Source organism: Eptesicus fuscus, chromosome 20, assembly GCF_027574615.1.
Source record: "Eptesicus fuscus isolate TK198812 chromosome 20, DD_ASM_mEF_20220401, whole genome shotgun sequence".
NCBI classification, from domain to species: domain Eukaryota; kingdom Metazoa; phylum Chordata; class Mammalia; order Chiroptera; family Vespertilionidae; genus Eptesicus; species Eptesicus fuscus.
Genome location: NC_072492.1, coordinates 37,446,590 through 37,468,418, shown reverse-complemented (window position 1 = coordinate 37,468,418; position 21,829 = coordinate 37,446,590). Strand labels below are relative to the sequence as shown.

Here is a 21,829-nt window from a genome sequence, read left to right as displayed (position 1 = left end):
ATAATTTAGTTTTCCAGCTCTACCTGGTCTTCACCCCCATTCCCCAAAAACACACATCCAGGAGCATTTTCCATCTGTGAAGTCACTGGTCTCATTGTCTGGAATTTCTGTAGGGAGTCCCTCCTCTTTTCATGTATTTTCTTCCTGAGGCAGAAACCTTGAGTTGGGAAGTGGTGGGGGAAAGCGATTGATGGTTTGTGTGGGAGAGGAGTCTGAATTCAGTGGTAACAACAGTTTATTTTTTTCAGCTATGCTACACTGACATCCTCTTCACAGAGCAAGAGGTAAGTTTGCTTTGGGAACTCCGACTGTTGCCCACACCAGACCCAGCAGTAGTTTTGTAGGGAGAGTAGGGAGTCTTTATGATAACACTTTGGTCCATACCGCAAACCCCTCTCTCGCTCTCACCTCTTTATCTCCTAGCTTCTACCTACCAGTCATCCCATGATTTATAACTTGAAAGAGAGCTGGCTAGGCAAGCCGTAGGATAAAAGGGAGGAACCCTCCTGTCCTTGACTGGATTTAATGTGGTCTAATAGGGCAAATACTAAGAGATGTGTACATTTGTAAGTTATGCAGAAGCCAACATGATTTTTAAAATTATATCATGCTGAAAATCTGTAAGATTACTTCATCCATATGACAATGCCTTTCTAGGAGTAGCTTCTCTCTTTTTTTTTTTTTTTTTAAACCTTACTGGGGATCAAGCCCGGAACCCAGGCATGTTCCCTAACCAGGAATCAAACCGGCAACCTTTTGGTCCATGGGTCGATGTTGAACCACTGAGCAACACCGGCTGGACACTACTGTTGTTTCTTAATATATTTCTTTGACCAGAGTTTAATAATTATTCCCTATTATAGTTTTTTATATGTATATTTTTACTGACTTCAGAGAGGAAAGGAGAGAGAGAAACATCAATAATGAGAGAGAATCATTGATTGGCTGCCTCCTGCACGCCCCCCATTGGGGATCAAGCCCACAACCTGGGCATGTGCCCTTGACCGGAATTGAACCTGGGACCCTTCAGTCCGCAGGGTAATGCTCTATCCACTGACCCAAACCAGCTAGGGTCCCTGTTATAGTTTTTTTTTTTTTTTAATGTTTTTAGCCTAAAATGCCCCCAGATTGTTTCTTTTTACTTACCTAATGCTTGGTTATTATTTTTGTTTCCAGTGTGTGAGGAGGATAAAACTTGTTAAATTTTTTCTGTATTTGAATCAACCCCCCTCCCCAAATGCTGTTTAACATTAAGATATTTCATCTTCAAGGTCATTCTGGTTGGATGGCTAGATACAAATCATACTACTACAAAGAGATAAATCAGTGTAATTTACTAGCAACTGGCAAACCCCAAGAGCAGAATGAACCCCTCTTGTATGGGAAGAAGACTTGAACACTCTTTTTGTGACTTTCAGAGAGGTGTTGGCATCAAAAGCACTCCTGTGACAGTGGTTTTGCCAGATACTAAAGGAAAATCTTACCTCTTCAATATCATGGACACTCCAGGTAGGACATTCCTTGACCCTTCTTTGCTTCTGACTAGTTAATTAGCAAGTGCTGTGCTTCAGGCTTTCCATTTGCTCCTCTCTTTACGCTTCTCTGGAATATTTAAAGTTTAGGAAATTTTATTCATTTATTCACTTGAGCCTGCTCAGGCCCCATGCTAGACGCTATGGTAACAAAGATGAGTCAGACATGGCTCCCTGCCTCAGGCACTCTCAATCTTTTGAAGGAGGTTATGGTAGCAACACACCAACTGCTTGCTGGTGGACACGCAGGTTACCGTGGGGCAGTGTGCCTTGCCCCGTGTCTGACTCTTTATCTTTTGGAGAAGACCAAGTGGGGCAGAGTTTTAAACAGGAAAATTTGAGTTTTAACAGGTTGGTCTTCCTTGCCCAAAGCCCTCATACCTGTCAGCCCTGCCCCCCACCAGCGTCTTGCCAGGTACTGTCTCCCTTGCCCTCCTTTGCCTTTTCTCCTGCCTCCAAATTGTATTCTGTTCCACAGAACTCTGCTTACTGCTGAGTAGACAAATGTGAATATGTTATGCCCTCCTAGGTAAAACACGTCCTTCTTTTTGTTTGGGGACCTCCTGTACAGAAGTTTAATGGTGGAATTTTATTCACCACAGATTGCTGTGGGGAGAAGGGAAAGGGAAACCGGGAGTTTGCAGTACCCCTCAGACCACTTACCAGTCATTGTGCCTCACCCTGCCACCACCCAAGTGGCAACTGAGTTGGTATTTGCTTTACAGGACACGTGAATTTTTCTGATGAGGTCACGGCTGGCTTGCGCATCTCAGATGGAGTGGTGCTTTTCATCGATGCTGCCGAGGGCGTAAGTCTGGACCCCTACTCCCTGTTCGGTTTGCCCCACCCACAATGCCCAGAGCATTGAGCAAGCTGGGAACCAGAGAACATGAGAGTCTGTGGGATTAAGGCTCATATTTGCTCTAAAATTAAGGAAATAAATGAAGGACAAAATTAGTTCTCAGTCCAGTGAAGTTGAAAATGAATGATAGGACCCATTGCTATTCAGAAAAAAAGATAAAATGACAAATGTAAATAAAAGGAAGGGAGGTATGTTCATATAAATGGATTTTAAATATTAATGAATGTTTTTAATCAGAAGAGAAATTGGAGTTAAAGGACCCAGGGTGTCTTATATTTCTAAATTGAAAGATTAGGTAAATTGGCTAACCTGATTCATGTTGTTATTAATGAGATAGCCAGCAGAGGGAGCCAGAATTGCCTTTATTAAATTGATTTTGTTTTGTAAAAATTTCAGATTTATTGAAAAGTTGTAAGTACAAAGAACTCACCTTCATTTGCTTTGTAATTCTTTCTGTACATGTATATACATACTCACACACTTGTGTGTATTCTTCCCTTGAACCATTTGAAAGTAAAATATTTCAGAATGTATTTCCTAAGAACAAAGACATTCATTTACATAACCATAGTACAGTTACCAAAATCAGGGTAATAATTGATACATTATTGTTGTACATATTCTTTTCTACAAAACTTAGTCTTACTAATTGTCTCATAATGTCTTTTATAGAATTTTTTTCCCTAATCTATGATGCTGCATAGCATTTAGTCTTCATGTCTCTTTAGTTTCTTTTAATTGGTTAGAACTATTCTGTTACCTTTCCTGGTCTTTTATGACATTGACATGAAGAGTACACACCATTTATTTTGTAGAATGTCTATTTGGGTGTGTCTAATGTTTCCTCGTGATTATATGTTCAGATTACTTTTGGCAGGAATACTACCTAAGTATATTTGTGTTCTTATAGTCCATCCCATCAGAAGGCCCATGATGTCACCTTATCGCATTGGTGATGTTAACTTTGATCACTTGATTAAGACAGATCTATCAGCTTTCTTCAGTGTAAAATTACAAGTTTCCTCTTTGTAATACATAATTTGTGGAGGGATACTTTGAGTCTGTTCTACATTCTATTCCTACAGTTTTTATCATTTATTGATCATTCCTAGCTTGTTTTTATAATAGTTGCAAGTGGTGATTGTCTAATTCTTACTATTCCTTCTGTATTTATTGGTTGTAAGGAAGAGCTTTCTCTTCTCCCCAATTTGCTCATTTATTATCAGTGTGGATACATGGATTTTTATTTTACTCTGTGATTACAATCCATTGCTATCCTTATATGTTTGATACTCTAGTTATCCCAGATTTGGCTAGTGAGAGCTCCTTCAGGCAGACTTCTTTATCCTTTTGACATGTCCCATCATTTTTTTTAAAAAAAAGTACTTCCTTCCTTTTAGGCACAAAAAGATGTTCTAGACTCATCTTGTACTTTTCCTGCCCCAATCCTTGAATCAGCCAAGGAACTCTGACTCTTTATAGTGGGGACTGGTATTTAGAAACATCAGGATATGTACCTTGCTACTGGGGTACATTGCTTCTTGGTCCTTTCACTGAACACAAGTAATATACATCATATATATCTGTAACTATTTTTACTCATATATTAAAAAATCATTGACACAACAAAAAAAGAAAGAATTAGTTTATCCTAATGCCTGCAATTCCATTTTAGCACCACACGTTCTTTCTAATTCTCCTGTTCCTTCTCCAGCTCTGAGAAACCTGGCTCCCAACATCATCAATGTATTTACTTACGAGTCTGCCTTGGGGCAAGATGCCATCTGATTGCACCCAACAGTCTAGGTCCCCAGGCCCTCTTTTCCTCATGCTTCCTATTTTATTTTATTTTATTTTATTATTTTTCAAATATATTTTATTGATTTTTACAGAGAGGAAGGGAGAGGGATAGAGGGTTAGAAACATCGATGAGAGAGAAACATCGATCAGCTGCCTCCTGCACACCCCCTACTGGAGATGTGCCCGCAACCAAGGTGCATGCCCTTGACCGGAATCGAACCTGGGACCTTTCAGTCCACAGGCCGACACTCTATCCACTGGGCCAAACCAGTTAGGGCTCATGCTTCCTATTTTAAACTAGTGCCCTCTTTGACTTTGCTCTGGACCTTTCTGCCCTCTTTGCTCTTACCACCTTGTGTCTCCCAGGTGATGCTGAACACAGAGCGGCTGATCAAGCATGCAGTTCAAGAGAGGCTGGCGGTCACCGTGTGCATCAACAAGATCGACCGGCTGATCCTGGAGCTGAAGCTGCCACCCACGGACGCATATTACAAGCTGCGCCACATTGTGGATGAGGTCAATGGATTGATAAGGTATAGGGACCTTGGCAGTGTCCTCAAGGACTCTGGTTTTTATAAATCTTAACCTTGAACTCTGGAGGCAACTTGGATTTCTTGGCATGTGTTGATGAGCTTATTGGACGGGGCTAGAAGCTCATTCCATGGCTCTACAGGGACTGACTCCACAGCCTGGCTTCCTTCACTTTCAGCCTTACCCAGCTGTGCACACATCTTCACACATCTTCAGTTTAGTATGGTCAGTTCCATGAGCTCTAGAAACAGTCTCATCTTCACCTCATACCAGCCATGTAAAGTTGGGCAAATTACTTAAGCTTTTAGAGCCCCAGTTTCTGCTTCTGTAAAAGGGGATAATAATATTTGCCTTATCATATGTTATAAGAAATTAAGTAGATATCTGATGTAACACACTTGGCACAGTGCTTAGCAGTAACTGATCAGTGAATAATGCTAGCTGCTATTATCTTATTAGCACTCAGTAAAGAGGGAACTGTTGGCTGTTGTTTCTGGATATAGCTGCTTTATGAGATAGGTTTACAAGGGCTTACATTAATAAGTATGAGTGGCGGCTGAAACCGGTTTGGCTCAGTGGATAGAGCGTCGGCCTGCGGACTGAAAGGTCCCAGGTTCGATTCCGGTCAAGGGCATGTACCTTGGTTGCGGGCACATCCCCAGTAGGAGGTGTGCAGGAGGCAGCTGATCAATGTTTCTCTCTCATCGATGTTTCTAACTATCCCTCTCCCTTCCTCTCTGTAAAAAATCAATAAAATATATTTTTTTTTAAAAAATAAGTATGAGTGGTGGTTGGAAGACTTAGAATACAGTATCAAGGTGGCTTTGAGGAATAGGTTAAAGGTGTCTTAAAGACAGTTAACTGTAGGCTGAAGAATGTACTGGATGACTTCTTGAGGCCCCTCTAAGGGCCCAGGAAGAGACCGTCCTACTGAGAGAACACCTCTCCATTTGAGGATTGCGGGCACTACCTACGTGGCCAGAGACAGATTACATTCAGGTGCTTCTCTGGTTGCAGCACTGATTACTACCAGGGACATCTTCTTCCTGTCTCTGAATTGGCTGAGAATGACTAGAGCCTAAAATAATATCAGGAATCCAAAATATGAAATGATAAACTTCTTCAAAAAGGGAGATGGGGTGGGATAGGACTAAATCCCGATCAACCAAAATAGGAAGTCACGAAGTCATGTTTCAGCCTCCAAACAAGAAATAGCCATATTAAGCATATTATTTAGAAATATGGAGGTAAATGCTCTAAAAGCAGCTTTAAAAGAATTGAAAGCAGTTGCCTCTGGGGAGCATAACTTGGGAGTGAAGTAGGGGATGCTCTTTAAAATACAATACTTTTATTTCTAAATTAAGAAACTCCATAAAACATTGTGTAGTAAGGCTAGGGTTGTGGACTTGATCCCTGTACAACTAATTTTGTTATAAATATTAGTGAACTTGTGATGCTGTTGCTTCTGCATGACTTTTAAGACACCGTTTTTTAAAATAATTTATTGTTGAAATTATTATATATGTCCCCTTTTTCCCCCATTGACCCCCTCCAGTGCCCCCACCCCACCCCAAGCCTTCAACACTCTATTGTTTGTGTCAATGGGTTATGCATATAAGACACAAAGTTTTAACACAAATTTTTTAAAACAAGCCAAACAAGCCCTAGCCGGTTTGGCTCAGTGGATAGAGCGTCAGCCTGCAGACTGAAGGGTCCCGGGTTCGATTCCAGTCAAGGGCACATGGCGGGGGCGTGCAGGAGGCAGCCAATCAATGATTCTCATCATTGATGTTTCTATCTGTCCCTCTCCCTTCCTCTATGAAATCCATAAAAATATATTTAAAGAATAAAACAAGCCAAACAAAACAGAAGAAAGATCTTTAGGGTGGTGGGAATGGGGAGCAAAGTTACCTTTTCTTTTACTCATGCATTCATTCATTTATACTGGTGTTTATGTCTATTTGTGTTTGTAAGATTGAGATTTCTCCAGAATGTATTTCTTTCCGATCACATTAGACTCATTTCCTGTGTTCTAAGACCTTTGTCTCTGTCCTCCAAGTTTTCCCTTGTCTGTCCGGTACAGTGAACTTCTCCAAATCGTGCAGAGTGTTCCCAGCTCTGGGAAGTCCGCTTGTGACTGTGAGTTAGGGGACAGCTTCATCATGTCACTTTCTTGGACCAGGCTGTTGGCAAAGCTGACTGTTATGTAAACACCATCGGAGGGCAAGGGCTGAGAGAGGCTGTGATGCTGAGTCTCCGCCCTTGACCCTTGGTGTGTGTCAGCCCGGCTGTGCACTCATGACTGTCTCTGTTTCAGCATGTATTCCACTGATGAGAACCTGATCCTGTCCCCGCTCCTGGGCAACGTCTGCTTCTCCAGCTCCCAGTACAGCATCTGCTTCACACTGGGCTCCTTTGCCAAGATCTATGCTGACACGTTCGGTAAGCTCTGGCTGGCAGTCTGTCTCGCCAGTTTCCCCAGAGTCCTGTGTGCCTTTCCTGCTGAATGGTTTAGAAATTGGCTTCATGCCAGAGTCCCCTGTTGGGGGAGCATTCAATCAACTGTTATTCTCACATTTCGGGCTCTTTTTGGCCCTAGACCCTTTCTTTAGGCTCAGTGGTTTCCAAACAATAGAACAAGAAAGGTAACTAGGAAGAATGAAGAAAGAGCTCCTTTAGGAATAAGACTCCTAGAGGAATTATCTCCGCTCACAAAGCCCTTTCAGATCTCTTCCTCAGAGGTGAAGCCTCCCTCATTAGTAGTGTTCTAGCTGCTTTCCAGCCATGTCTCGGCAGGTAGAAATTTTGTGGACTTACTTAAGAACTCATGGCTATGCATCAGTGCAGGTGATTCTCCGCTGGGATGCCCAGTTGAATGATTTTATAGCTTCCCCTCTCCAGAGGCTCCTGCACTCCTCTACCTCTGTGCCTCCCCAGTTCCTTCAGATTCCACGAGGCACCATGTCCTGTGTCGTGTGTCAAATTCTGTACTTCATTAGAAGGGTCATTATCACCCTGTTTTTAGTTTATTTTCAATCCTCACCCGAGAATATGTATCCATTGATTTTTTTAGAGAGAGAGGAAGGTAGAGAAACATCAGTGTGAGAGAGAAACATCAATCAGTTGCCTCCCATACGCACCCCAACTGTGGGTGGAACCCACTACCTGGGTATGTACCTTGACTGGGAATCAAACCCGCGATCTTTCGGTACACGGGGCGACACTCCAAACAGCTGAGCCACGCGGCCAGGCTGTCATCCTGTTTTCAGAGCTGAGGAGACAGGCTCTGTTAGAGGTCTCACAGCTGGCAGGTGCTGGAGCGCCAGGGTTTCTGTTCCCGCCAGTCAGCTGTCCTGCCTCACACTGAGTGTGCATATGCTTGCTCTTGTGAAAAACATGGGCAAATAAAACTTGGTCTTTTTTTTTTCTTTTGAATATATGCATACATATTTACTACATTTTCATTTCAGAAAAGTGGAAAATACACTAAAATCTAGTTAAGAAAGCAAAATTCACCCATAGCCTCATTATCATAACCATTATAAACATTTTGCTAAAAGTTCCTTTTTTCTCTGTTTAGTGTCTTAGGTAAATGAGGTCATATTTTACATACACTAGCACAGGATAAATATTCACACAGCATTAGATCATAATAGTTTGCCTGTTTTATGGAAGTTTATTTATAAAATTATTTTATGTAACTGCCCATTGGCCCACTGTATAGATGTACTATAACTTAACAATTCTCACATCATTAGACATATATTTTTATTGTTTCCAGATGATTCTTTAAAAAAACAAAAAAGGATAAATGGACAATAAGTGAATTCATCTGAATAGGATTCCAGTTTAAGTTTCTGAATGTTTTTTGTATCAGCACGTAAAGCAAAATCCAAGACTTTTTCTATAATTATAATGTTTTAGTGATTCAATTTCTGATTGCAAATGGAGAGAGCCTCAGGAGAACTGATTACTCACTCATCCTTTGAGGCCACTATTATGAAGAAGCCATCTCTGTGCTCCTACATTGTTATCATGAAAAGCCATGTGTAGACTTGCAGAAAGCACTGGCAGGAATATCCGAGATCATTGCGTTTTCCCCCTTCATTTACATGTGGGAAAACTATGCCCGGAAGTTATTGATGGAGTTAGAACTAGAATCTACTTTGGTACTTTTTCTATCTATCGCCCCATACTGCCAAAATTGATACCATGTCCTCCTGCTAGGAATACAGCAAAGCATGATGAATAGTCTTTGACTTCTAGGAACTTCGTCCTGTGGGTACTGGGTGGCAGTGTAAGGTGGTGTGGGCTGAGTTCCAAGTAGCTGCGGTAGGGAATTCAGAAGGGGGAATCAGCTCCAATGACCTAGGGGTCAGGGAAGGCTTCAAGGACATGGGGCTTAAACAAGTGGACAGCAGGGAGCCAGGAATTCCAGACTTACAGGGTTGGGAAAGGAGTGCAAAGGCAGGGGTTGTTAGCCCAAGGCCTCGGCCGTTGAGTAACTGGACACTTTCACCAAGGAGAAGAGTTTGAGTAACACTGCTGGCAGGCTAGACTGGGACCACATTGAGGAGGGTTTGGAATGTAAAGTTAAGGAATTTAGACTTTACCTGTAAGCAGTTAGGAGCTATTAAATATCAAAGATTGGGGTGGGGTAAATGTGTGCAAAGTTGTTGGAAGATAGACCAGAACAGGAAAGGATGCAAGAAGGGACACCAGTTTAAACATTTTTTGCCAATATTCAGGCACAGGATTGTAAATACTGGGTTAATGTTATCTGTGAGATTGAGGAGGAGGAAATTAACTAGAGAGATGTTTGCTCAATATTTCAGCTTTTATTCAACTTCTGTTAGGCACTAGACCTAGCTCCTGTGAGTACTCAAGCAGCTCAGTCCAGTGATTATAATACAACATATGCTGAGAACAGTTATGGACGTGTAAAAGACATGGTGGCTCACAGAGGAGGGAGAGTTTCAGTCACTAAACCAAGTGTTCTGAGCCTGGATGAAGTGCCAGTGGTAGCCCCACTGAAAGATAGGGAAGTCTGAAGGGGAATGGGACTTTCGGAAAAAGGTGATGAATTCCTTTTATGCCATCTCAAGTGAGAGAGAACAGTGTCTGGGTAGAAATATCCACCAGGTAGTTGGTGATATCAGTGACCTATTTGAATGTTATAGGAGTTCTTGACTCAGAAAATCTTTTTTTTTTTTTTTTTTAATATATATTTTATTGATTTTTTACAGAGAGGAAGAGAGAGGGATAGAGAGCTAGAAACGTCGATCAGCTGCCTCCTGCACACCCCCCACCGGGGATGTGCCCGCAGCCAAGGTACATGCCCCTGACCGGAATCGAACCTGGGACCCTTGAGTCCGCAGGCCGACACTCTATCCACTGAGCCAAACCGGTCTCGGCAGAAAATCTTGAATTTTAAAGGCCACAGTTGCTTGGTTCAGTCAGACGAGGATTAGCAGTTGCAGTCAAACTAAAGGTATTGTTAAAAATGAGACAGCCCTAACCGGTTTGGCTCAGTGGATAGAGTGTTTGGCCTGTGGACTGAAGGGTCCCAGGTTCGATTCCGATCAAGGACATGTACCTTGGTTGTGGGCACATCCTCAGTAGGGGGTGTGCAGGAAGCAGCTGATGGATGTTTCTTTCTCGTCGATGTTTCTAACTATATCCCTCTCCCTTCCTCTCTATAAAAAAAATCAATAAAATATATTTTTTAAAACAAAAGATGAGACCAAGATGTGGCTCCGTGGTTGAGCGTTAACCTGTGAACCAGGAGGTCACAGTTCAACTCCCAGTCAGGGCACATGCCCAGGTTGTGGGCTCGAGCAATGATTCTCTCTCATCATTGATGTTTCTATCGCTTTCTCCCTCTCCCTTCCTCTCTGAAATCAATAAAAATATTTTTTATTTTTTTTTATTTTATTGATTTTCTACAGAGAGGAAGAGAGAGGGATAGAGAGTTAGAAACATCGATGAGAGAGAAACATCAATGAGCTGCCTCTTGCACACCCCCTACTGGGGATGTGCCCGCAACCAAGGTACATGCCCTTGACCGGAATCGAACCTGGGACCCTTGAGTCCGCAGGCCGACTCTCTATCCACTGAGCCAAACCGGTTTTGGCAATAAAAATATATTAAAAAAAAAAAAAAGATGAGACCAAGGTTGGCTTTGTTGTTTTCTCTCCAGAGGGCTAGGTATCTGCCTTCCGGAGGCTTGGGGCTAGTCAGAGCCATAGTGTGACCCTGCAGCTGGGAGGTTGCCCACACTGGCAGCAGAATAGAGCTTCAGTGGATCGGGAAAGAATGCGGGACCCATTGGGCTCCACTTCTGGAAGGGAGGGTGTTTAGGTGCAGACAGAGGATAACATACAGGCAGTTGAGCGTGTTCCATCAAAGGAAGAATAAAAACTGTACCCGTGTCTGCAGCTCAGTGCTATGCTTGCTGGAGATGGAGTGCTACCTGGGTGGGTGCTCATTTTGGCTCCAGCATAGCCGTGTCAGCTTTGGGCCAGCCTTGTCCTTTGTGTCTGTGTGTCCTTGCCTGCCTGCCTGGGTAGAAGGAAATGCCTGGACCTTGGAAAGAAAGGTGCTAGAATTCCTCAGCTACCAACCACCTGTGGCACCTGAAAGAGAATTTTGAATAATAGTTTGCTTTGCTAAGTAGATTATAATTGTATGGTTCTCTTATAGGTGACATTAACTACCAGGAATTTGCTAAAAGACTTTGGGGTGACATCTACTTCAACCCTAAGACGTAAGTAGGGTGTGGGAAGTGACACTAGAGGGGTTATCCATTTTCCCAGTAGTGAGGACAGACAGAGTTCTGAAGATTAAAACCTACTTTTTTCTTAGACGTGAGCTACCATGGTTCCTCCTCTAAGGGAGCTGGTTTCATGAGCTCTAACAAGGTGAGAGGTTGTTTCTCTTGAGGTTGTTCCAGCTCAGTGCAGGCGCTCATGAGAGTCATATCCATATGCCCTGTCGGGAGTCTGGAAATGTTATGCTCTCACACACACATTTCTTCCCCTTGGCCCTGCTCAGAACTTGGGATATACACCCTGGAAGTCAGTGACACTGTTTTCTTCTTCCTGGATCACCCATAACTCTTTTTCTTTTTTCTTTTCATTAGGCGAAAGTTCACCAAAAAGGCCCCAACCAGCAGCTCACAAAGGAGCTTCGTGGAGTTTATCTTGGAGCCCCTGTATAAGATACTCGCTCAGGTGAGTGTGTCGGGCCACCTGGTTTAGGTCTGCCCTTCTACTAGTAAGCACAGGTGAACTCGGACTCCTTCCTGCCCCTCGACCTGCTCAGTTTTGTATTACTAAGTCTGAAGATGGTTGGTCACCAGTCTTCTGGATCTGGAACACTATAGTCCTCTAAGTGCTGTTGAATTTAGAGTGAAGGGGCAGTGTACGAAAGAAAGAAAAGGCATGACCTAAACAGATTTGTGCAAAGATTTTGACTACTTAAAAGAACGTGACACTTGAGAACGTATCATTTCAGTTATGGAGATTTAACTTACAGATGTAATTGCTAAAGTCCTCCATTTTTTATATATATATTTATTTGTTATGGCATTATTTATAACAGTAAGAAAAAAATTTTAAACCTGGAAATCAGTTAAATGTTCTTCAGTGATAATCTGATTAAATGAATTATGGTACATCCCATGAAATGAAGTATTTTGCAGCCATTACAAGAATGGCAGCATGGGCTGGGATTTAATGACTCTTCTGGGCACATATGTATGTGATGTTTGTCAGATTGAACAGGAGGCACCAGACAGTTAAACATATGGGATGCTCTAGCGAAAAGAGTATAATGTTATATTTGTATGAATTTGCTCCCTAAAAGGCAGGACTAAAAGTAATAATTTTGTACAAGAAATTTCATACAGACAGTTATAAAATATGCAAGTGTTGAATAAGTACTGTGCACAGTGAACACACGCATATACACAAAATGTGTGTGGTCGTTCCAGCTTTAAAATAGTAAAACATAGCAACAAGACAAAAATAACATGATTCAAATTTATTAGTGCTAAAAAAATACTTAGTATCTTGTGTCAGGCAGGAATGGATTAATAAAAGAAATTTATAGAGTCTGTCTTGGTAGAGACCTTGAGTCTGCTGAGGATGGTTTAGCTTGGCCCTGCCCTGACAGCCGATGGAATGCTAGGTGACCTTTTTTGGTTCCTTCCAGTGCAGTGATCTCTCAATCTGAGAAGTCTCTAAATAGGGGAGGATAAGGGATTGCCTGAGTGGAATGAGATGCTGCTTTTCAGACACCAGGGGGCAGCACTGATAATCCATCTGAGAGTTCCAGGTTTATTGGCTGGTGTGGGCATTTAACCAAGCCTGCTTCACCCAGGGTTGGTTTGAAAGGCTGGTACCAAAGGTTTTCTTGAAACTACATTGTTCTTGCCAAAAGCTCTCCCTTTAGACAAGAACCTAGTGCAGTTACCCTTCAGATTGCCCATTGGCCTTCCCTTCTCTTCCTCCATAGCACACAGTGGGGCTATCACTACAGCTGATGTGTCTGGTATTGTCACAGGTTGTGGGGGATGTGGACACCAGCCTCCCGAGGACCCTGGACGAGCTTGGCATCCACCTGACCAAGGAGGAGCTAAAGCTGAACATCCGCCCCCTGCTCAGGCTGGTCTGCAAAAAGTTCTTTGGCGAATTCACAGGTAATAAAGAGCTCGTGGCCCCCTTAACGTCACTATCATTATGTCCTGCCACATGTATCATGGGAACTTTTCCCTAACCCACAATGGGTAAAGGATCTGAGGCCCTTTTAAATAAGGTCGGGATACTGAGCACCTGGGTTTTTCCTAGCTGCTTTCCTTAGTGGATGGTACCAAGAATTCTGTCTTGGGAAACAAAAGCAATTACATTTCCCTACCAAGAGGAACATGCAAGTAAAGGAAATGGGGAAGCAGGTACTTTTGCCAGGGGACAGTCAGGAGAGTGGACTGTTCGGTGATGTGCAATAGTGGGGAAAGCACTAGGCGAGGACGTGGGAGACAGTTTGTAGGCTCAGATTTCTCTTTCCCCTGAGCTTGTCTCTTCTGTATTTTAGTTACACAAAAGGCGGGTGATATAGGAGAATGGGCCCTGGACTGGTTAATAAAAGACCTGAGTCTTGATCCTGCTCTTCCATAGGATGACCCTGGGCCAGTCGTTCTCTGACTGATTTCTCATCTGTAAAATAAAGGAGAGGAAAAGGTGATGGCAAAGAGGCCCCTCAGCCATTTCTTGAGTCTGAGTCTAGTGGGATATAGGTGTCTGAGTCTGCAGAGTGCATAATTTTAATAGTCATTCTGGGCTGGCCCTCAGTCTAACATGGGAGACACCACTAAAAGCAGATATGCCTACCCCAAGGTGCTAATGGAGCTTCTTTTTTGCATGACTTATTGACTGTTAGAAAACCAGGATAACTTACTGAACAGAAACATATGCAATGTTTGCCAAAGGGGGAGAGATGGGGTGCTTACTGTTTCGGGTAAGTGTGCAGTAAGTGCTTATATTCAATAAAAGGTCATGGATTGTTAGAGATGCTGGAAAATCTTTGTCAGCTGAGTTCCAAGGAATCACTGAGACCTGCTGCTTGTGCTTCTTGGCACCAGTGTGACTCCAGCCTTTTAGCATCAGACGCCCAGGAAATAGGGTATCACTTCCCCCTAAAATCATAGTGTCGTGAGTGGATGAGTACGTCACCACTCACCCCCCTGTGAGGGTGTAGAGTAATGGCCTTCTCTCCTCTACAGGTTTTGTGGACATGTGTGTGCAGCATATCCCTTCTCCGAAGGTGGGCGCCAAGCCCAAGATCGAGCACACTTACACCGGCGGTGTGGACTCCGACCTCGGCGAGGCCATGAGCGACTGTGACCCTGATGTAAGGGCATGTGGCTCCCCAACTCTCTGACTCTTCCCTCCTGTACAGCGATGGTGTTTTCTGGTTACAGGAGTAATGCCTTCTTCCCCCTCTTTTGCTTGCCCCTCCCCCTGAGCACAGACAGACCTGAATTCAAAGCCTGATGTTACTGCTGCTAATGATAGGATCTTGGCAACATTATTCAGTCTTTCTCAGTCTGAGGGTCTTGATCTGTGAAATCCTACCTAATAATAGACAAATATGCAAATTGACTGTACCTTCGCTATGCCCAAGCCACACCCACCAGCCAATCAGGACGAGTATGCAAATTACCCCAACCAAGATGGCAGTTAATTTGCATATCAAGACAGCGTAGAAAGAAGCCAAGAGCTACAGAAGGGAGCAAAGCTGTGGAGAAGCAAGCAAGCCAGGGGGAGGAGAAGGGAGGAGCGCAGGCGGGCTGGCAGAGAAGGCGGGGCGGGGGAGAAGGGAGGATCCCAGGTGGGGCTGGGGGAGAAGGGAGAAAAGCAGGCGGGCTGGTGGAGAAGGCAGGGCGGGGTAGAGTGCAGCAGGAAACCCTATTGCAGGATTCTTCCTGCGACAGGAACACTAGTGAGGTAATAATATGTATGGTCATTATGAGAATTAAGTAAGATTAATATAATGTTATGGTGCCTACCAGTTATTAAAGATTCAACAAATGGTTCCTAATCTGATCAGCCCTGGCTTTTCTAAACCTCTTTCCCAGCCATTCCTTCAGCAGTCTAGTTTCTCAGCATAAACATACAGACAATTGAGAATTGTGAGTTACGTCTTTGGAGGAAATTTGGGGCAAATTCGTTTTATAATCTTGCAAGTTAACAGTGCCAATCTGCCAACCTAAACCTGTTTTTTTCCCCTATTGCCCTCACCTCCCCAGAGGAGCGGGGGGAAAGGAAAATAGTTTTTTTCTCTTATGCCTTTGACGCTTATTAACAAGCAGGGGGGAAAGCGTGGTTGGAATTTTCCTAGGAGGTCGCCACATCTCGGTCTGGACTCCCTCCTCATAGAGCTCACGGCATTGCTGCGAGGGGAGGTGGAGACAGTGGTACTTACCTAGAGAGTACGTGTGGGTGAGGCTGCACTCTGTCCCCTCCTCCAGGGTCCCTTGATGTGCCACACTACCAAGATGTACAGCACAGATGACGGAGTTCAGTTTCATGCCTTTGGCCGGGTGCTAAGTGGTACCATCCATGCTGGGCAGCCTGTGAAGGTGCTGGGGGAGAACTACACTCTGGAGGATGAGGAAGACTCCCAGATCTGCACCGTGGGCCGCCTTTGGATCTCTGTGGCCAGGTACTGCTAACCACAGCCTCTAGGGGCCTGCTTGTCCGCCATACTGGAACTGCCCCAAGCAGCTGCAAGGGGTGGTCCTCCCTGGAAACACAGTTGCTGCCTGGCTCCCCCCAACAGGGCTAAGTTGACCCTCCCTCAGCAGATCTGTTGACTTCTAGTTCTTACTACCCAGCGTTGCTAGGGCCAAAAGGCAGCTATTGTTGGGATAATGCCAAGAGCCTTGCCTTTGTGTCTGGATGGCTTACATGAACTTTTGTAGCAGCATTTCTGTTTTTACTCATCTTAATCCCCTCTTCCTCTTCTGTGTTCCTTAAGTCATAACTGTTATGTTTCTTCCCAAAAGAAATTGTTTCCCATCCTCCACTGATTATTCTTGAACCAAGAGAGAAGACTTTGCTGGATTCCTTGTAGCGTCCTCATCTGCAGAATAAAATTTAGCTTGGGCTTCTGGGTAGCTTGTCGGCTCCTAAATGTAGCATCCCAGCTGGGAAGCAGAACTGGGCAGTCCTGTTCCTCATGTGGCTGCTGTGCCTCGCCGAGGTCCCTTTCCCTCCTCCAGATCCACCCGTTCACTAGAAGGCAGAAGAAAATTGAAGGGCTAGGACAGCTGCAATATATTCTGTGGTGCTTTTGGCGTCTCCTTACATCCCATGCCTTTGAGAGCACTTGCTTGCCACCAACACCCAACTGGAATTAGGTTTTCCTGTCTTGTTCTCTCTTAGTCCCTTGTACTTTCCTTTCATGGCACTTACCAGTTTGTAACTACATATATGTGTGGTTACGTGACTGATTGTTTATTGCACCCCTCCCTGCTAGAATGTGTCTGTTCGGCTGACCGCTGCTCCTGGCTCAGGGCCTGGCACACAGCAGGCACTGGGTACATTTTTATGAAATGAATATTCTGCCCAAGTGTCATCGCTGCTTATTGGCTGTTGCTCCAGGTACCACATTGAGGTGAACCGCGTTCCTGCTGGCAACTGGGTTCTGATTGAAGGTGTTGATCAACCAATCGTGAAGACGGCAACCATAACTGAACCCCGAGGCAATGAGGAGGTAAAGTTTCTCAAGAGGCCACGGCACATGTGAGCAATAAGCAGCAGAACTGGCAGGGAACTAACCCAGAGCCACTGCCATTTCCTGGTTCCCGGCCTCAGCCCAAGCTCAGCCTCCCAGATCTGACCCTGCTGGAGTCTCCCTGTAGTCTCTGCTCAGGTGCTGGGAATTAAGAGGAATGCCTTTTATTCTTTCCCTTCTCTCTGTTCTGCCAAAATACACAGCAATAAATGGCCCTTCAGGTTGCCTTCAAGCAGCCCCGAGGCTCTTGATTGGAGAAGAGTCTCTTCCTAAGTAGGTCCTCGGCTCCTCTCTTACGTCCACACTTTGTGTGCCTACTCAGGCCGGGTGTCCTCACTCCTCTGCATTTTGGATCTCAGGCTCAGATTTTCCGGCCCTTGAAGTTCAACACCACATCTGTTATCAAGATTGCTGTGGAGCCAGTCAACCCCTCCGAGCTGCCCAAGATGCTGGACGGTCTGCGCAAGGTCAACAAGAGCTATCCATCCCTCACCACCAAGGTAGGCCCGAGGCTGCAGCTGCCAAGCCCTGCTTGCCCCAGCTAAGTGGTCTGTGCTGCCTACTGCTTCGTGTCCATCAGGTGCCTCTGATTTGCTGCTTCCAACAGCCTGTATCAGGACTTAATCCCTGTTGCTGTCATTTGAAGGCAGGATGAGACCCATGTTTGTGGGCGGGGGAGGGGGACACGTGTGTGTGCAGCTTTCACAAGTGTATAGATAGGAAAGAGATGTTTCTTGTAGAGTACACTTTGAATTAATTTTCCAGAAAATAGAGAGGAAAAAGTGAGTTATTCTGACCCTTCTACACTCTTGAGCCTGCCAGCATACCTTTCTGAGCAGTTGGCCAGGGCTAAAAAAAAAAGGTCAGCTTATGTCCACAGACATAGGGCATGGTTTTCCCTAAATTTATAAGATGGTAGTAAAATTGGTGACCTCCTCACATCCAGTAGCACTGTCCTGGGTGAGCCGGGGTCTTGAGGACTTACTCATAGGTCACTGGTCCTTCTTGAAGAGGCTGGAAGTGACCGTGAGCCGTGGCTGTGTATGATAGTGGATTCAGGCACCTCCTCCTGGTTCCAGCCTGATTCTGTGTGTGTCTGCTGTTGCTGGCACAATAGAGTCCAGGCTGTGAGCAGGGGGCTGTTGTGTTTCAGGTGGAAGAGTCTGGCGAGCACGTGATTCTGGGGACTGGGGAGCTCTACCTGGACTGTGTGATGCATGATTTGCGGAAGATGTACTCCGAGATAGACATCAAGGTAAAGCAGCAGCCCCTTTCTTTCGTGAGTGCCTGCCTGGCCAGGAGGCTTGGCTCACAGCTCCAGGCTGATTTTACAAGCAGCTAAACGCTAGATTCCGCTGGAAGGCCCAAGGGAAGAGGGGTGCCCTACTAGAGGAGACCGGTTTCAGAAAAGCATGATCTGTTGCTCCCTGAATGAGAAGGTATTTGAGATCTGGTTTGCCCCCTTTTGCAGGGTTATTCTCAGTGTCATGTGTTTAAAGTCAATGCTCCCAAGCCAAAATTATTCTTGGTCATTTAAAAAAAAAAAAGTTGGACCATTAATTTGTCTGTGGTGATTAAGGCTCAGAGTGTATGGTTTCAAGGTGAGAGTGGGGCCTGGCTCTCCTGGATTCATTGTCAAACCTTGACACAGCCCCTCAGTTAAACTGCCCTTTCATGGCCTCAGTGTCCCAGTTGAGAGACACATTTTCTCCAAGGCCCTGGGGTGATGGGAATGAGTACCCTCAAGTACCCCTCTTAGAATCTTCTACTGATGTGCCCAGGACTGGTGCTATATAAGATGCTGGTTTCCCAGGTACAGGCCAGGGCCAGTGGGATCTTCAGGGAGAAGTCCCAGGTTGAGAACAGAAGGGGTATTCCCCAGGCAGTCTCTAATACCAGCTCTGACAGACCCTGCAGGGGTGATTTCAGTGAATGGTGGAGGGACGGCTAAATGGATGGTGAAGGATACCTTGGGGGACCATAATTCAGATCTGGATTTGATCCCATGTACTTTTGACTCCAGAACATAGATACCACACCACACTAAGTTTTCTCAGGCTTCTTAGTGATGGTGACTTTTAGCCTGCTATCGTATTTGTCACTGATGCTGATTAAGAAGGGGGGTTCTCACAGAGGTAATGTCAAGGGGCCCTCGGAACTCCCTTTGGCAGGAGGTCATCCTTCCAACAAAATGAGACCTTGCCTAGTAATTTATCTTGTTTCCCAACAGGTGGCTGACCCTGTTGTTACCTTTTGTGAGACTGTGGTAGAAACATCCTCTCTCAAGTGCTTTGCTGAAACACCCAATAAGAAGTAAGCTGGGGGTCATTGTGTCCTTGGACTGACACTCTCCCCTTCCCACCAACTCCACCACAATCACAAACACTGTGGAAATAGAGACCCCGCAGTCTTGGGATGGGGTGCTTAGCATACATACTTGAGTTTTAGCCCAGGCCTCTGACCCATTATGCCTTTGGACATGATCCTATGGAGTCCTTCGCCAGGATGACTTGCAATTGTCACTTCTCCTTTCTATATAAATGTTGCCCCAAACCTTACTTTCATAAAGAGTGGTAGATTCACCCTAGCTGGTTTGGCTCAGTGGATAGAGCATCGGCCTGCATTCTGAAGGGTTCTGGGTTCGATTCCGGTCAAGGGCACATGCCCGGGTTGTGGACTCAGTCCCCAGTGTGGGGCATGCAGGAGGCAGCCAATCATTGATTATCATCATTGATGTTTCTCTCTCTCTCCCCCTCTCCCTTCCTCTCTGAAATAAATAAAAATATTTTTTTAAAAAAAGAGAGGAGTAGATTCTAATGAGAAAAAAAGATAAGCTCCTTTGGCTCTACTCCTTTGGTTTTCACTGATGTCATTGCCTATCTGTTCCTTTGTCACCCTTTTCTTAGAAATGACCTCTGCTAGTCCTGCTCACCCACCTCCTTACTCATTTCCTCTCTAACTAGGAACAAGATCACCATGATTGCTGAGCCTCTTGAAAAGGGCCTTGCTGAAGACATCGAGAATGAGGTGGTCCAGATCACGTGGAACAGGCGAGAACACAGCTCTCATTCCAGGGCTACAGGGAGACAGGGCAGGGCACCATAACTTACCTGCTGGTCTCTCATACCCCACATTCTTCTGGGAAGTAATTTTTTTTCTCCCACTTTGCTGTTGTCCTGGGCGCAGTGTGGGTGGGGTGAGGTGACTGTCTCCAGAGAGGCAGGATCCGTGGCCCCAGGAGCCAGCAATCACAGAGCTGGCTGAGCCCTCCGTTGTCCCCTCCTTCCCCAGGAAGAAGCTGGGAGAGTTCTTCCAAACCAAGTACGATTGGGATCTGCTGGCTGCCCGTTCCATCTGGGCTTTTGGCCCTGATGCCACCGGCCCCAACATCCTGGTGGATGACACCCTGCCCTCTGAGGTACGGGAGAACTGATGGGACCCATGTGATGGTCTGTTAGCTCAAGTGGAAGAAACTGCAAAGTGTTCTTTTTTTCCTGAAAGTGTTTTGTGTCTTCTGGTGAAGGAGAATATCCTCTTACCAGCACCTGCCTTCTCCTCCCTCTAAACTCTGGCTATTGCCAGGTTCACTACTAAAGAGCCCTTCTGTTCTGTGCAGGTGGACAAGGCTCTTCTGGGCTCAGTGAAGGACAGCATTGTTCAAGGTTTCCAGTGGGGAACCAGGGAGGGACCCCTCTGTGATGAGTGTAAGTCTCCCAGTGTCTCCGCCTCCCCCCCCTCAGTCCTCGAGGGCCCTTGCTCCTGGGTGTCGGAGGTGGGTCGGCTTATCTTTGGGACCTGGCAGGAGAAGCAGCAGGGCCATCCCATGTCCCAAGCCTGTTTCCTGCCTCCCTCCCTATCCTTTGCTACCACTTAGTACCGCCTAGAAATGAAGTCATTTCTAGGTTGACATTCGTTCCTCATTCCTGAAAAGGAATAAGTTTGAGGAGCTGTATCAAAAGGAGGATGGGATTGGAGTGGTTTATAGACCAGGATTGGACTTAATGGTAACAAATATGCAATTCCTAGAATTTATTCTATATCAAAAAATAATTAAATGTCTGCAGAAGCAGCACATAAACTTCTAGGGAAACTTTATGATGTCTGAAACAAACACTATAAACGTATGCTTGACTGCTGACCTCTTTGCTACAGGCCTTGTGTATCCTATCAGAATACCCATCTGTAGGGCAATTTTGTACCTTTTCTTTTGTGGCCGCAAGATAGCTGTAGAGCTACAAGAGGCTCCTTGCTGCTTGGCCGTGAGCCACTCCTTAATCAGCTGTCCATCTCCTTTTCAGTGATTCGAAATGTCAAGTTTAAGATCCTAGATGCAGTGGTTGCCCAAGAGCCCCTGCATCGGGGCGGGGGCCAAATCATCCCCACAGCCAGGAGAGTTGTCTATTCTGCCTTCCTCATGGTAAGTGAGAGGGGCTCTGCTACTCCAGGGCCTTAAGTCCTCAGCCTTCCCCAAGCTGAGGAACCCCTTCTTGTTGCTCTGTTGCAGGCCACGCCTCGCCTGATGGAGCCTTACTACTTCGTAGAGGTCCAGGCCCCTGCAGATTGTGTCTCCGCTGTTTATACTGTCCTGGCCCGGCGCAGGTGAGCAGCCCCCACACGTTAGGGAGACACAGGACGAGCAGAGCAGGAAGTCACTCGGCTACCATGGAGGGACCAGCCTCCCCACGCTCTCCAGTCCTGAAATCGAATGAGCCGATTTTGTTCAGAAGGAAGTAAGAATAGGAATGAGGAAGTCCCCAGCTTTCCTGCAGATTAAGATTTGAGATTCCTTCTTGGGCAGCCCTCCTCA

The 21,829-nt window shown here is 45.2% G+C and overlaps 1 protein-coding gene across 1 annotated transcript in view; it reads left to right on the top strand.

The window, feature by feature from the left end:
- Nucleotides 1-21,829, top strand: part of EFTUD2 (elongation factor Tu GTP binding domain containing 2) — a 36,012-nt gene that overhangs the window by 12,698 nt on the left and 1,485 nt on the right. The window contains exons 7-25 of the mRNA XM_054709433.1: nucleotides 249-284; nucleotides 1,419-1,509; nucleotides 2,258-2,340; nucleotides 4,561-4,727; nucleotides 7,043-7,167; nucleotides 11,428-11,491; nucleotides 11,867-11,957; nucleotides 13,291-13,426; nucleotides 14,507-14,634; nucleotides 15,755-15,948; nucleotides 16,890-17,001; nucleotides 17,382-17,522; nucleotides 18,176-18,277; nucleotides 19,253-19,335; nucleotides 19,986-20,072; nucleotides 20,314-20,440; nucleotides 20,639-20,726; nucleotides 21,321-21,439; nucleotides 21,527-21,621. Of these exons, the coding sequence (XP_054565408.1) occupies nucleotides 249-284; nucleotides 1,419-1,509; nucleotides 2,258-2,340; nucleotides 4,561-4,727; nucleotides 7,043-7,167; nucleotides 11,428-11,491; nucleotides 11,867-11,957; nucleotides 13,291-13,426; nucleotides 14,507-14,634; nucleotides 15,755-15,948; nucleotides 16,890-17,001; nucleotides 17,382-17,522; nucleotides 18,176-18,277; nucleotides 19,253-19,335; nucleotides 19,986-20,072; nucleotides 20,314-20,440; nucleotides 20,639-20,726; nucleotides 21,321-21,439; nucleotides 21,527-21,621 (2,069 nt within the window). The remainder of the gene's footprint in view (nucleotides 1-248; nucleotides 285-1,418; nucleotides 1,510-2,257; nucleotides 2,341-4,560; nucleotides 4,728-7,042; nucleotides 7,168-11,427; nucleotides 11,492-11,866; nucleotides 11,958-13,290; nucleotides 13,427-14,506; nucleotides 14,635-15,754; nucleotides 15,949-16,889; nucleotides 17,002-17,381; nucleotides 17,523-18,175; nucleotides 18,278-19,252; nucleotides 19,336-19,985; nucleotides 20,073-20,313; nucleotides 20,441-20,638; nucleotides 20,727-21,320; nucleotides 21,440-21,526; nucleotides 21,622-21,829) is intronic.